This window comes from Lonchura striata, chromosome 4, assembly GCF_046129695.1.
Source record: "Lonchura striata isolate bLonStr1 chromosome 4, bLonStr1.mat, whole genome shotgun sequence".
Classification (NCBI taxonomy): Eukaryota; Metazoa; Chordata; class Aves; order Passeriformes; family Estrildidae; genus Lonchura; species Lonchura striata.
The window spans coordinates 46,486,386-46,503,452 of record NC_134606.1 but is presented as its reverse complement, the minus strand read 5'-3'; the positions used below and the strand labels follow the sequence as shown (position 1 = coordinate 46,503,452).

Genomic DNA, 17,067 nt, shown 5'->3' with positions numbered 1-17,067 from the left:
GGGCCCTGTATGAGTGTGAATTCCAAACCGTGGAGTACCTCAGTTGTCTTCACACATCAGACTAGCTAGAAGATTATTTCCAGACAGTTTTCCTCCTTGTAGCCTACAGCTCTTACCAGCATCTACTACATTTGTACAGTCATATCTGTATGACAAATTACTGCAGAGGGACACAACTGTTGACCTCAGAAAGAGTAAGAGCAATATAGTTCAAGTTATGGTAATGAATGGAGCTAAAATGCTTCACCCATCCACAATCCATTGAAAAAGTCTGGTGAAGTTTTGCAGATCTCTTTGTGTTTCTGTAAAAATGCTCAGTTATGCTACTGAATTCCAGCACAGCTTAACAAGTACTTGAACATGGAAAACATTCACACAGACCAGAAAGAAAACTCTACATTCTACCTAAAACTTCTCTTTTCACCCAAAGAAATTGAAACTTCTGTATCGGTAAATAGAAAGCACAAGGCTAATTCATCAATGCCAACATCAGTGGGTGATTGTATTTGATGTGGTTGGTGCCATGTTGATGAGAAAACAATAAACTGTGAAAAATGTCACTTCTCAAAAATTAGCTGGCTCGCATTCAGTAGGAGATAGATTGTTGTAACAGCTGTGGCATGATGACTTTGATGAATTAGATTTTTGTTCTTCTGGAATAATTCTGAAGAATGTGTCTCCTCACACCACCATGGAAGCAAATCCATTTGCTCACTGAGGCCCTCTTAAAGAACAATCTTTCTTATTACCTGTGTTTTGATGGCTTTAGAGAATGTGAAAAAAAAAATCTGTTTCACTTCTTTCAGTCAACCTGTTTTTTGGCACCTATAAATATTTTCTTTTTAGGGGGAATAAGGTCTGTTAAGGAAAAATAAAAATTTAGTGGGTACATAACACAGTATCATATGGATGTAACCTTCAGAGATAAATTTTTTCACCTTGCCTCAGTGGAAACATTGGCTTTTGAAGATTGACAAACTCATGAGCAGGAACATAAAACAATTTTTGCTCCATTAGGACCAAAGAATCCTACCATCATGCTCCTTTTATCTGCCTATAGAGGCAAATATTCTGAATTTGTCCCCCAGGGAATTAAGAAAAAATACAGCTGCCATAGATACTGCTTATTTGAGTTGCAATGAAGTACATCAACCAGAGTGAATACATCTCCATAAAAGAGCATAGTGACAACAAAGGGCTTAAAAGAGAACAAAAATAAGAGCCAAGATACTGAAGCATTTAAGAATAAACACACCAAGGATAAAACCCCAATCTCTTTCAACTATCATGAGGTTGAATAAAGGTTTGTTTGAAGAATTCCAGGATAAGGAAAAGAAGCTTGTTCAGATACACTACATTAAAACTTAAAACTGCCAAGCAAGTGCTTTCAGCTATGGGCTGCCATATGTGGTCAAATACTGGAACATAAAATTCCCTACATGCAAGTCTATTCAGATACTTCTGGCATTTACCTATGAGACTTCAAAGACACAAATATACATGCAGCTAATGTAAAAACATTCCAGTTGTTCTAATTATATTATATCTAAATCACTTGTTAATGTTCGGTGCTGTAGCCAACTATGCCACCTCCAAAATAATTCAGAATCAGTAAATTCTCAAAAAGCATAAAGCATCATGGAAAAAAATATAGGAAGCACACTTAAATAGTGTGGGTTTCAATCACAGAAATAAAGCAGAATTCAGGGATGCAATACAGATTTTTTCACTCTTTCTTCCTGACACATTTCCCTATATATATTTTTAATGATTCACCACCTGTTCAATTTCCCCAGTTTAACAAGGAAAGAGGGATGTAGCAAAGAAAATAATTTGGACTTCAGGAAAAGATTATGTCTGGTTCTTGAAAAAAGAAATTTCACACACATCACCATCAGTTTCCATAAGGAACTTCTATTACTTTGACTTCGAAAACAAAATCATTAAGCCTGTGAAGTGCTCAGACAGGCATACAGCAGCTTTATTTCCAAGCCTATGCTTTTATTAGTTATATTAACTGGGAACTGCACAGTACCTCACTTACCATCTTAACACCCTGTGCCATCAATCTAAGACCTCAGTTCTAATGGCCTGTCACACAAAACACTGGACTACTTTGATTCTAAATTCCCTTTAAACTGCAAGTACAGCCTCATTGCACACAGAAAAATCTTTCTTCTTTCCTTGACAACTGCTGCACAGAAACAAGCAAATTCAACCAATAAACATTTAACCAAGGAAGCAAAAGTTACTGAAATCTGACCTACAATAGAATATGGGTTACCCCCCAGCCAAGAAAACTTGAAAATCCAAGTGTGTTATACCTGTGCCTTTCTGAACCATACTCTCAGCTATTTCCTAGTTTCAGTCAAATTATGCAAGTTAAATTGAAGTTCACCAGAGCTGAACAGGTAAATCCAAAGGCAGAATATAGTTCAGTGTAACAACTTAAAATCTCCAAGCATTTATCAAACTCATTATTTAATTTAATCTTAAACTCTCCAGACTATTCTCTTACATTTTATGGATCCGCACATGAATACCTCCAAATAAAAAAATATTCACTACTTTCTTCTGACATAACTGGTTTTCAAGACTATAAAAGGATTTTGGCAGAAGCTGGTGACAGCATAAAGAAAAAAAAAAAAAAAAAGTGGTTCTTTGCATTCCCATCTAGGGAGAAAAAAATTTGGATGTGATGGCAAAACCATATTATACTTAACATACCCTAAGGGCGAAGACCTAATATTCAAAGTGAATTAGAAAAAAATCGGGATAATTGATCCACACAGCTGGAAGTGGAAATATTGAGGTAATTTTCTCTTTGGAGACTGGCTAATCAGTCAGAGTACCTGAATGAAAACCACAGGTCTGACTCGTGCCTTTTGCCTATTAAAAAAAGGAAGCTACAGTTGCACTTTCTCAATGACTAGGAATGTAAATACTACATTATGCATAACAAAAGTTACTGAACTGCTGTATGCTACTCTTGGTTCTTTTGGAGTACCTTCTTTCAGTGTACTATCTCACCCATAGAAAACTGTACCATTATTAATATCAACCTGTGAAAACTAACTGCAAGTAGCAAAGTAAGATAATTCCAATTGCTGGAATCCACAACCTCAGTGTACATATCTAATACTGCTGAACCAAAACATTGAGTGTAAGCTTAAGTCCAGTATAGTGATACAACTCCTGATTCCACAAAAGTCTGTGTACTGAGGAGTAGAAGAATCTACCCTTAAAATTTGGCTTACCTTAGCTGTAATTGATCTATAAAATGAAGAACTGTTACAGATAAATAGTGTAACTTCTGAAAATTTCCAAATTTTCCCTAGGCTTATTCACTTGCTAGAATTTCAACCTTCCAGCAGCAGTTTATTTTCATTAGAATATCAATGCAGAAAGAAATCGATTTCTACATCAAACGCCTGAGTGCTCACTCATATGATGGTTTTTCATGAGTCAAAGCAGCAAAGGGCTAAATTCCTTTCATTTACACTGGGAGCAGCCACCATGAAAATGTATAAAATAATCTAAAAAGATTTCTTAACTTAATAGTTCTCTGTTAGATTGTCAGTACTTGATAGCACTTTCTCAATACGAGCAGAAATAATAAATCTTAACTGCTTTACCTAAATCCAAACTGGGTGGGCAGGGAGATGGAACCAACAAAATAAAAACAACAACAACAAAAATCTCAAAACCATTTTCTGAGGGTGATTTTTTATCTGTATCTGACAGTTACAGAAAAACCTTCCAACTGACATTCCATACTGCTTGTATACATCCATCCTTTCAGACAACTATGTTTGCTTTCAGAAATGTCTTTAACTAATCTTGATTTCACAGGCACAGCTAGAAAGGTGAAAAAACGAAAGTAAGAACAGTCCAAGAAAAAGCCTAGAATTTTCCCTGTGGTTCAAGAGGCGAAGTTACACTAATGTGTACTAAATATGCCCATCTCAAGATCCCCATAAAGGAGGAAAAAGTACTTAAAGGCTTTGATCTACCAGTTAACTCCTGGCCTTGAAAAAGGAATGCAAAACCATAAAGCTGAGAACCCTACTAAACTTAACAACTAGCCAAATAATTTTTGTGTGATTACTCAATGATGCTGTCCAGTGTGGGGCCCAGTAGAGGTGCATCAGAGAGTGATTTGATTCCCAGTAGGGAAGTAGTTCCTCACTCAACTTTGTAAAGAAGAGCCAGTTCAGGTGACTGACTGCTCCACATGTTCCTCTCCTCCTATCACCTCTCTCTTAAATGGAATCTGAAGACTGACTGCAGAGGGAAGCAGAAGTGCTTCAAGGAAAAACTTTCCCCTGCACTTTCTGGAAATCATAGAATCCAACCACCTTGTCTAGTAATTCAGGAACAAGTTTCTACAACAAAATTTTACACCTCTTGACCTCAGCCAGATTAACAATGCACTTTAGCTCCCACATAGGATTAGTCATCTGGGAGCTGTATGGATAATACAGTTTTACACATAAGAGTATCATAAATCAAAATTAAAAATCCAGCATGAAAGAAAATCTCAAAATCATCTGTGTAACCCCACCTTCCAGGGAAGGAACTGATGACTTAAGAATTCTTAAAGGGTAGTTTAGGATTTTCCTTCTCATTTGTGACAGATATACTTGAATCATAGCATCATTTAGGTTGGAAAAGACCTTTCTGATCATCAAGCCCAACCATTAAGTAATTAAATACAGGACTTCTACTGTAATTTATTTAACCTTGTCCTTGAATTTTCTAAGCTTCTTGTGAGAAAGTGACGGATCAGACAAATTCCAAGAGGCACTTTTAACTACCACTGGTTAATCACTCTACATTCACACGCAACTGTCAAACACAAATAGAAAAATGAGACATAGAATTAAAAGTCTTTTGGAACTCAAAACTTTGCTCCCAGGTAGTTGATTTCATAAATAAAACTTGTTCTGTTTTACTAGAGAGCTACATCATACACTGGGAGGAAATGACTGGAAAATGTCAAGTGGCAGGCCTGACGAAAAGCAAGTATGAATAATCGTAGGTACAGTTCAAGCATTAATTAAGCCTATCAAAGCATAAATGTGAAGATGTTAACCACAGCCTTCTGCATGGCACCTGCTAAGCTGCCAAGCTGAACTCAGTGGAGTAGCCCAGAGAGACCAGAAACGTATGTATGCTGTCTAAAAAATGACAAACCAGCTAAATTCCTTTCTCTGCTTACACATGCTTTATTATGAAAGAGAAGAGGGAAATTTCTCAGTCTGCAGAGGAAAGAACTGAAAAAATATATTTAATTCTTAAATTACACCAACCCCCTATGTATCTACCATCAGCTATAAATCTTTATTTATCTGATGGATATATGGGTTTGTGTCATTTTGAATTGACGTCAGCTGTGAATCAAAAGGGTAATGACTCACACGAGCCTTCAGTACCCTAGCATTTTGTGCTCAGTTTTTAATCACACACTGGTATCTAGAAAGTCCCATGCAGAGATATGGATTTTTATAGTACCGGAGTCCGTGCATCTGAGATGGAAATTGCCAGCTCAGAGGGTCTTGGTGGATCCAGCATATGGCAACAATTGGCTGTATTACTTAATCATTCACTGAGGTTATTTATTATAATGCTATTTTTCATTAGTTTTCTACATCTGTATTTGGAATGCTATCTCTGAAATGGACTCAAATAATTTACAAAGTTCAATATGTTTAAAGCAGGACTCACTATGTAGGCAGGCATATACTGCAGCACAAATAATTTTCTTAAATGTGGACTTTCTCTGTTAGCTTATCTGTGGCAATTTATTTTTATAATTTTCAGTGAAGAAATGGATAGAGGTGTCTTTTTACATTGCTGGTTTTTGCAGATGAAGCAGTTGTTCCTTCACTATAATAGTCACAGAAAAGGAATAGCTAGGGGCTCTCCGAGTTTCCTCCAGGGAGCTGCAGAAATAAGCACTGCCTGCTCTTATTTATGCAGTCAGCATTACACAAATGTAACAAATGGGAGGAATTAGCCCATTGTTCATTCCAAATGGCAACTGCCTTGTAAGTGGCTAATAAATGTGTTCTGATGTGTAGCTTCATCCCTATGACACAGAATTAACAGCAGCTGTAATTTTAAGAGGTCTCAAAATTTTGTTAGTCATCTTTTATAATTATCTTCAATCACTGTGAAAATACTGGCATACAAAAAATTAAACTCACAAGTTGCAACACATGTTATTAATAGAACCAAAGGTCATAAAAACCCATTACTGTATGAATGTGACTGACATGATTACAAAAGCCACACAAGTCCTTAGCCATGCAGATTTAGAGATCCTCCCACAATTCCTAGGAAGAACTGGAAGTTTATTTTCTCAATATCATCATGTGCCCTCAGCTACACTATGTTTATAAAAATTACCACATTTTTACAACCTTCCTCTGGTTCTCATGGCACAGAAATATTACCAAGTTAACTTGCAGGGCAGCAAATTTAACACTGCACTTGTTTAACCTGACACATCTATTTGGGAACAGTGTTGAGTTTTGTTGAGGGTACTGTTATTCTATGTGGTTCCTAACACAGAAATCTCTAAACCCAGGTATCTTTTAAGATGGACAGTTGACCACTCTCATCTCTTTCCACTCCCTCAGAACAAGCAAGAAGTCTGAGGCAAAGGGATCAACTTAAAACCTCATGATTCCTAAGCCAGTCCCCTCTGTTGTGACAGAAGTACAAAGTTGCTGTTGAGACTCCGTCTGTTTTGAATTTTCTGTTCATTTAAAAGGAAAAAAAAAAAAAAAAAAAAAAAGAAGGAAAACCTGAAATAGTTATCAGTGTTTCACTACCAAACCTGAAATTTATTGCAAAAGTTTTGCTGCCATGTGCCTAAGAGTTACTTTGGGCAAATATCAGAAATAAAAGGTGGCCTGTGAAGACACCTGTTGAGAAAGAAAAAAAAAATGCTGTGAAGTGGGAAATTTTTATAGGATCACCAAGCCAAGTGCTCAGGGTAAGGTCAGGAATTGAGATAGGTGCTCCTTGAGCTTAGACATTTATATTTTTGTATGATTCTGAAAAAGAGGAAATCTGACCAGCTATTAAAAATACAACAGCTGTTGCAAAAATGTTTAACAATGTCATAGGCTATGTTTAATCACAGATGAAAAATGCACAATCTTTGCTCATCTCTTCTCTTTTGATTATTCCAATTCTATTTGTTTTACAGCAACTGAGTTGCCATTGTCTCTGAGGCTGAAAAACTTGCACTTGGATGAGATTAATTTTATGTATATCCAGAGACATTGCTACTTATTACATATTTGCCTAGGCAGCCCCAATCTCTAACTACAGACACAGAAAAAAACAAAATATGAAGTACCATCCAAGACAAAGCAACACAACAGGATAAAAAAAAAGTCATTTACCAGTTTCTCACAAGGGTGGTTTTCATGTTTTTCCCTACCAGGCCTTTTTCTTCCAACTCAAATGCCCTTTACTGTTCTAACTGGAATTCTCATTGCTTTTTGTGATATAGGAACAGAAAATGAGGAAAAAATCAGAGACTTATAACAGCAACCTGAATTCCTTCCAGATCAGGGTAACAGCTTTTCTCATGGTATATTGGTACAAGTTTTTATGGGTGCAAAAATCAGAAGTGTGATGGCAAAGACATTTTGTAATATAGAAGGAATTATATCAGACTAAAGAATAATTGAAATTTTCTAACTGCAGTCCTAAGCTTTGCCCCTTTGGTATCTTGAGGCAAGTCTTTTGAGAGCTAGGAAAATTTAAAATTAATTGACAGGTGAAATTTCAAAGACCTACATTTCAGGTTTTATCAAGTGATGATATTTGACACTTACAGAAGAATAATCTCCAATTTAGACACTTTTTTTCTTCAGGAGAGGAATCTGTCTATATTTCTTGAAGATGAAACAAAAATGTTAAAAGAAATGAGATTTAATCAAGGCACATGGTCACCTGGAACAGCTATGACCTACCACAGGTCCTGAAAGTCTTGTAAATGCATACACTGCTCTGCAAACTGACTATCATCAAGAGATGAAGGAGAAATTTCTACATTTCTCTGTTTATGGAGAAATGCTCTGTGGGTATTTCCATAGTCTGAAACTTAATTCTGAAGAAGTGAAGCTTTACCACCACAGACGTGGCAACTTCCAGAATGGTTTGCTGGGATGCTGAGTTGATCTTGACCAGCTTGGGAAAAGTGGTAGGGAAAAAATTCTGTTTGCTTCAATTTTGCAATGGAAAATAATAAAAATCTGCTACCCATTTAACCTACAGAGGTTTACAAAACCCCATAGTTTGTGTATTTGGCCTCCTCACTGCATTCACAAGAAAATATTCTTTTTTAGTGGCTGGGTAATTTTGGAGTAGAGGGTTTGGTGTGGGTCTTCCTTAGGGGATGTGTGCATGTGTACTTTTTTCCAAGTTCTAGTATTACTTATGAAATGACATTGTCATACAAACTGCCTGCAAAACCTGCCTGACATCTCATTCTCCATGCTTGTGCACTGCTTTCCCTCTTTTATTTGAGTAGATGTGATAGTCTATTTCAATTTTAAACTCAAGCTGAAAGGGTCACAATTCTGAATTTGGTCACTGTCTGATAGCTTGTTATGAGGAAAAAAAGGAGTTGTACCAGTGTACACTTCTTTACTATTACTGGTGCCTTAAATAATAACCAGCTAATCATGGTTTTATAAACCCCTTAATAACTGTGCTACTCATTAGCAGTAAACCCCTTATTTTATTGATTTTTGATGCTGTATCTTCCTGGGAACTTAAATTTCTGACTGCAAATCCTTTCACTGTTATAATTACTATTGAAGTATCTTGCAAAACGAGAATGAACACATTCAAAGAAAACTTAAGCCTTGGAGAAAACAGCCACTTGCTTTTGTGAGAGAGCTACACCAGGTTTAGGTTACATGTGGCAGTTATAATTCACTATCCTCACAGACTATCCCATAAAATCCAATACACATTTAAGCAAAAAGGCTTCTACAGGAGCTAATAAGACAGTGTTCTAAGTTATTTCTCCAGTAATAGCCTTCTAATAGACCTCTACAGGGCTGTAAAACTACTTTTAAAGTACATGGCACTTGCAGTTCCATATTTCCCATTCAAAGCAGGAGGGTATGACTGTGACTTAAAAGATTGAAACGTTCAGCCACATGACAATTTTGTGAAAGCAAAGCCAAACTTTATACCGAGTCATTTTCAAGCAGGAAGAAGCAGCACTCAATCAAGTGCTAAGTACTACTGACAGCTCACACCACACATGAGGAGAAATGCATTCAGACAAAGTTTGCCCACCATTAGACACAGCAATTTCAATACCATGGCTCTGAAATACCTTCATTGTTTTCAGATCCCACAACAAATCTCTTCAAGTAAACAAACTTCTACTCACCTACACAGACCAGTCACTCCTAGAGAAAATGGAATGTGAACTTGGAAACCTGATAATGGTTTTAGTACATCCAAGCAGGTTTCTTGATCCTGATGATCAGTTCCTCACCAGCTGACTTCCAACTACTTGTAATTGTAAAGATGGACGCTGGATGCTGATCCCTTGATGACACCACTCTGGAATTCCAGAGCCTGCCCAGGTAAAAACATTAAAATAGGGTGCATCAAATGAACAAGGGAGGTGATTCTCCCTCTCTGCTTCACTCTCCTGAGAACCCATCTGGACTACTGTGTCCACCTGTGGGGCCTACAGTGTCAGAAAACACATGGACCTGTTGGAGCAAGTCCAGAGGACCACAGAGATGATGAAAAGGATGGAGCAGCTCTTCTATGTAGACAAGCTGAGAAAGTTGGAGTCGTTCAGAAAAGGCTCTAAGGAGACTTTACTGCATCGTTTCAATACTGAAAGGGACCCTTAAAAAAAAAAAAGTGTAGCGAAATATACTTTTTTTCTTTTTTTTTACCAAGGTCTGTAGTGACAGGACAAGGGGTAATGACCTTTACCTGAAAGAAAGTTTATATTGGATATAAGAAAGAATTTTTCAATTATGAGAATAGTGAAATACTGGAACAGATTGTCCAGAGAAGTTATGGATGACTCATCCCTAGAAGTGTTCTCAATCCCTCAAAGTGTTCAAGGCCAGGCTGGATGGATTTGACCAACCAGGTCTAGTGGAAGGTGTCCCTGTCCATGGCAGAGTGATTGGAACTAAATGATCCAATAATTTCTTTTCTCACCCAAACCATTTTGAGAGTCTGTGGTTCTACAAAATTCTCCTCTAATTGCACATGCTCAAGGCATACAATTTATATTTTACCAGTGGAAACATTTTTTTAATGCACTGAAAAATTAGGTATCTCTTGTCTGAAAAACACAGGCAAATCAATCTGAGAGGACCCTTTAAGCTACACTATCAAGTGCTATAAATAACTATTACTATACTTCAACAGTCACTATGTTGTGCACATATATTATCACATTTACTCACTCGGTTTCTAATACCCATGTGACAGCAGGCATATAAAAGCATATTCTTTCAATGAATGGGACAGTGCAGACAGTTTGCCTAACTACTAAAAAGAAATGTATTATTAGTAGGTTTTAGAAAGATGCATTATTTCATATATATTTTTTAAGGCAATAAATCCTAAAGATATGAATGAATCTGACAGAAAAATGAACCGTATCCATTATCAAAAATTACTCTGTCATAGTCACTGCAGCCAATTGCTAGGACCTTGGTCATAACACTACTTTGCTCAAATGCACTAAACAACGCAGTCAAGTGAAACAGGAAAGAATTAAAAGAAAGGTCCCAGAGGTTCCATAAGGACTCAAGAGATTCCATGTGGCAACACTACAACTTTCTAATATGGGAAACTGAGATGCAGTATCCTAGCAAGTTTTTTAATTAATTAATTACGAATTTTGTATGCAACAATGAAGCAACTCAACACAAAATATGTACAACATCAAACAATCAGTGCATCTCATTTATGCATTGTAAATAGTCCGGTTCTTTTCAGAAACTTGTCACAGGATTTTTAACTTGCTTTGTTTTTAAAGGAAAATCCTGCATTATCTAGGCATCTGAGAAACCAGGAAAGAAAAAAGGGTCCTACCAAAATATACCAACAGGATTTCAGAGTAATCATAAATTGCTATCATAAATACATGATGAGTTACCGGATAGCCATTTCGCCCTGGTGGACCCTGGTTGAATGAGATGAAATGGTATGACACATTAACAACACAATCATGACATATGACACAACAAACATAAAGAGTACATTACCAGGTAATTATAATTTGTGCATTGCTTGACTATTTTGCACATGATGATATTTCAAACCAAGAAATATGAGATGGGTACTACACAGTGAGGAAACGAGGCCTAGGCAATGTGTTTCAACTTATATAAACCCTCTCATTAAAAAGCTTCTGGATACTTCTAATGCCCAGTGAAATTCTGTTTTTTTAATTAAGAGAATTATCCATGTAACTGACAGGCAGTATGTAGTTAATAAAAAAAAGATTTTGTGCTTAGGCAGTAAAGTATTAGATTTCACTAGAACATAGATGGCAAAGAAGAAATCAGAGATTGCTGTTAAAGATCATAAAAAATTTAAAAACCCCCAGCCTCTGACTGTTCTACATGTGTCACTCAGTACACTCATGTATAAGGAAAATAAACAGAGCATTGTGGCAGCCTTTGAAAGTACAACATACATCTAATTCTCCACTTTCATGCAGGATATATAAATATTTGATATTTTAATTGAAAACTATTACCACAGTCTCCCAGGTGAAAACAATACTTAAGTTCACAACAGCTGCCCCTAGACAGTGTCTATGCAAATACAGAAATTAATTAGGAAGAGAAACTATACTTTTTTATGTCTTGTAACAACTTAAATCATTGCTGCCTGTCAGCAAGATAAAGTTTTGTAGGTTCCAAGTAGGAAACTTGGAATTTGAAGTCAGATACTTCTTAAAATTATTCAGTTTTGGAATCCATTTCAGGTTTGTGCTAATATTGCCAAGATTACAACTTATTTTTGGGGGGATTGTTTGTTTGTTTGTTTAGGTTTTTTAATGCACCTATACTGAAACAATGGGGAGCTAAAGTCAGAGACATTCTTACTGAGGCATATAGTGAACACTTGCCACCTTGCCTTGGTACAAGAAAATTGCTTGTATTGTGATTTATGTTTGCTCTTTCTGTTTCATAGGAGGACTGCAAAAGAAATCAGGGAAAACAGTGTTTCTTTCAAATAAATAGCACCTTTACACATTAAGCCTGGCTTTTCATTGATGGCTTATTAAATGAATTTGTCACTATGAATTCCTGAGCACATGGTCAAAGTCTTACAAGGGTAAGTAATATCACAACTCAATATATGCAGTTTACAGTAAAACTTTTAGGTCACAGCAGGAATTCAACATATTAATTAAATATTCTTAAACATGCATGCAGCAGAGAATAGACAGATGATAGGGTCTTGAAAATACTGTGGAAGTATTACATCTATTAAAGAAAAAAAATAGAAGTGTTCAAACTGTAAAAGAAATGCTATTCTAACAGTCACATTCCTACACTGTAGGAATGTATGATTTACATGGATGGCATGACAGATACAAAGGTTTGAGACATATGTGCTTAGTCCTGTCCTTCAAGTCAGACCTTTTGATCTACTCAGCGAATATACAAAAGAACAAACAAAAGACATGCAAAAAACAAAACAACCTCAAAACCTCAGAAGAAAGAAAACATTTTCTCACAAGAAGAATTGGCATAAGATTCAATCAACTTACTAAATGGAATAGCACTATTTAATAATAATTTTACACAAGCACTTATTTGCTTTAGTAGTAATTACAGTGAAATGAGCTGAACAGCCTCCATGCCTCCAAAGAACAGGAAGCTTGTACCCCATGACTATGTGATAAATGCAGAGGAAGTTACTACCCAGCAAAAGTGGCCAGGTCTGGGCTTAAGATACTCACACACTTTTATACTTCAATAAAGTATCTGTTTCGAAGTCACTGGCAAAATGAACATAACATACTTACATGGAGTTGTGAATCCAAATGGGAATCTGGAGCGCTGAACATAAAGCTGTATTGGTTTAGAAACTTTTTTCTTAACAAACTTTCTGATTAAATTATTCAGCTCCAAGATACTGTGTATGTATAAATATCAAAATTCCCTCTTGAGTATACATGATCATTTTATCACGCTGATAACTTAACAGGATCTAACAGATTTCTCCCTGATTCTGGAAGAACCAACAATGTATCACTGTACTTACAGGAGGTCCTGTGGAGTGGGGGAGAGGGGGGGAAAAAAGGGTAAAAAAAGAGAAAAAAGAACACGTAAGCATATGAAGTTACTGCAGAAAGACATACACAGTCAAGCACAAGGCCTTGGGATTGTCAGTGAGCAGCACTGGCAATACAGGGCACACATTTTCCCGCTTAAGTAGTCTTGTGCTTTGGTAGTGCTCTGAAACTCATAAATATGACTACTCCTAACTGCATGCACTTACCTTAACAAATCTTCAATTACAGTCATGCAATCTTATGAAAGTTGCTTTTCCATTTATTTTCATGCAATTTCATGCCAGTCCAAAAATACCAGCCATGGATACAATTCATTTGTCAGGCTCCACATAAAGCATTTGTAACCACATCACCAGTTTCAGTTAACCACACAGGGACCACTGGATCAGAGCCTGGCTGCAGAAATGCACAAAGTACCCTTGGCATTTAACCTGGGCATCTTGTCAAGAATACGTGTACCAGCATCTTCCAGACTTCCAACTTTGCCTGTAAGGGGAGGTTTCAGTGGCCACCTGATAGGGCTGAACTTTATTTTCATCACCTTCCTCTCTCAAGGCACACATATAAAATGCTCCTCATTAAAATGTCACACTTTGTGAAGTGATATTTGCACATTTTTTCAATTATTTAGACCTCAAAGACTTTTGTGTAGCAGTTCTTGGAAACATTATCAAGGGGCCACAAATCAAATCTATTATTTCAGTCTTATTAAGGTGAGCAGCTGCAGCTCCCAAATCAATGGCATTTCATTAAGCTTTTATGCCTCTCCCTAATTTCTGAATAAAGTGAAGTGCAAAAGGAGTATAAAACAGCAGCAGCTGTACTTTGAGATTGCTTTTAATATTGACAGCCTTTTGGTTTTAACAATGCAACTTTTATTGTCCAGCAACTAAGGTAATGTCTTTATTCTGGCAAACATTCTTAAACAGCATTTTAAGGTACAGGTCTGTTTTTAAATGAGGGATCAGTTAATTTATTAATAGTTTACCACGTGTTTATTTGAGATTTAAAATGAATCAATAAGTATCCCAAAAAGTAATTACTAGGATCATTTGTAACTCAATCTTCAACCACAGAATTTCCCTCTGTATCATAGCCTCTTTCTCTGAAGTAGATACCAAGACAGCACTGAATGGAAACACAAAGGTGATTTGTATCAACTTTTGGCAGGGCTTGGTTTTAGTTCTGTGATTCAGGAAGATATGGAAATAGTTTTAAGAGTCAGATAAATTATCATTTACATAGATAAGAAAGGCTACAGAAGATTTACAGAGATCAAGTTGATTGGAAGACTTAGTTGGCAGATTAGACAAGACAGCCAAGGAGCATAGAAATGCTCATTTTCTACTGCATTGCCTCCAGAAAGTTCACCTTGATGAAAACTCAATCCCGCAAGGTAATTGATTCAATTCCTGTGAATGTCAACAGCAAGAGGTGCACAGCATCTCATAACTTTGCCTCAAATGAAATTTCAAGCTACACACCACCAGCAGGTTTCTATCAACAGCAACCGCCCTGGTATAGGATAACGAACCAACAAATGTTTTTCTTGTTTCTTTTAGAACTTAACTGCTCATTTCTATAAAACAACTCCTCTCATACAGAGTAGTCTACTTAGCACATTATGTCCCTGATTATCAACATTCTCGACACAAGAAATTTTATTTCCTTTGTAATTTCCTTATAAAACTGTTCTCCTCCAACCAAAGGGGCCTGATGTAACACTGACACAGTATTCCAACTACTGACTTACGTGGAGTTCTTCTAACTTGTGCATGTGTGAGAACACCCCTGAAGGGTTTGAGAGTTACAGACCTGTTACCAAAGGCACCGCATCCAGCATTTATGAAGTGTGCCTACAAATTAAGGGTGCCCAAGACTAGAGAAATATATGGAAGGCCACCAGATACATGCCAAGGGTCACAGCATTTTACCAGATAAGTTTCAGATTTCTTTTTCAGAGCACACATGTCATACAACTAAAAATCAAGGCATGCTGGGTACACATCCTCACAAAAACATCACATGACAATAGATCTTAGGAAATTAAAAACTTACCAGTCTCTCCTCTTCTTCCCCGCTTACCTCTTTTCCCTGGAGGACCTAAAAAGAAGATGGTGGATAGTAACTTTTCCCCTTGAAATTACATGTAGAATATAATTTGTTCGGTTGTAAGGGCTTTAGGCTGATGTTCTACATGAAGTCCAGAGAGTTTCGCTCAGCAGAGGTAAAAGATAACCCCAATAAGATTTAAGAAGTTTCTGATAAATTTAACAGCTATTGTACCCACTATAGACTCCCTGAAAAAAGGCTGGGAGAAACTTTAGGAGTCATCCAGTTCATCCCTCTTTTTCAAGGAAAAAGTTAACTGCATCTAAATTTTTATTACAACTTCCACAGGCTTTTTCTCCCCCCCAATACTTCACTGTTCTGACAAGTGGAACATTTTTCTTTATGCCACACTTGCTGCACTGAAGCCCATCAATTCTCATGCTTTCCACCATAAGCCCAGTTGAAGAAATTGTTCCTTTTCTTCTCTCAAAATCATCTTTGTATTCCTCAGAATTACTACACCGTTCCTTCAGTCATTTTAAACCAAATATGTTGTGGGACATTAAGTTTTATAAAATTATTCTGCATTAAGTCAAAAGATTAGTATTTATTTGTAAGACTAAATCCTCTGGAATTTGCTTTCAGCCTCTATCTGAAAACATGCAAGAGATGAAGAAATCATCACCTGGCTTGCCATCCCCCAAACATTTAACAACAATGTACATGTTGCCAGACCCAGTGCTTTGCCTCCAGTTTGTATTTGTTTATTTGTCAGCCAACACAATGGCTGAGTCACGGTATGCTTTTTGCTGAGAAATCTTTACTTCTCATTGTCCTTTGTCACAAATATTTACATATTAAAACCAGCTTCTGATGTCACCTCTGGGGAAAAAAAGGGAAAAAACCTTTTTCTCCCTCATTTCTGCCTTCAGTATCTTTTTACAAAACCTGCAGATCTCAGATGTCAGACTGCAGATAGTTTCCCCCCTCTTCTTGGTAACCTTGACATACTGCTCCTGAAAGTGCCAGGACAGCACACTTGCACTTCTCCATGTACAGCTTGGAGGAGAAACAGCAGCTGTGGGGGTGACACAAGTCCTGAAACTTGGCTGCTCTGCAAAGAGAACCACAGGTGGGACTCTGAGAGCTGCAGAAGAGAGGCGAGCGCACGGGTGGAATTTCCAGAAGCAGCGACGCGTGCAGGAGCACAAGTACCTCTGCTGTGGCTGTATCTCACCGTTTGTAATAGATACGAGATGCACAGGTGGCTTTGTGCAAATGGCCTGCTACTTCAAACTTTAAAAATCATCTGAAACATCATGCCATAGCTTTAAAATAGCTTTGCATTATATATTTGCAGCAATCTGGCTAAAAAGACTAAGATGCTGAAAAGCAGCATTACTGAAACGATTTCAAGACACATATGAAACTGCATTAATTCTACATGAATTAATGAATAAAATACTATTGCTTTATAAAGGAAGAGGGAAGAAGAGAAGAAAATAGAAAGGAGAAGTGAGGGTAGAAAGGAGGATAAAGGAGAAGGAAGAATATAGCTTGAAAAGTAGCTTTTGTCTTGAATGTAGAGAGGTTTATTCCTATCAGAACATTATAAATTTGAATAAAATCCTTGTCTGTTCCAATAATTACAGTAGTTGCATGATGCAACAGAAGTTTAAGAC

General features: G+C 36.9%; 1 protein-coding gene across 1 annotated transcript in view; it reads right to left on the bottom strand.

The window, feature by feature from the left end:
* COL25A1 (collagen type XXV alpha 1 chain) overlaps positions 1-17,067 on the bottom strand; it is a 294,301-nt gene that overhangs the window by 128,446 nt on the left and 148,788 nt on the right. Inside the window, exons 3-4 of the mRNA XM_021525517.2 lie at positions 15,392-15,436; positions 13,303-13,310 (exon numbers count right to left, since the gene is read on the bottom strand). Of these exons, the coding sequence (XP_021381192.1) occupies positions 13,303-13,310; positions 15,392-15,436 (53 nt within the window). The remainder of the gene's footprint in view (positions 1-13,302; positions 13,311-15,391; positions 15,437-17,067) is intronic.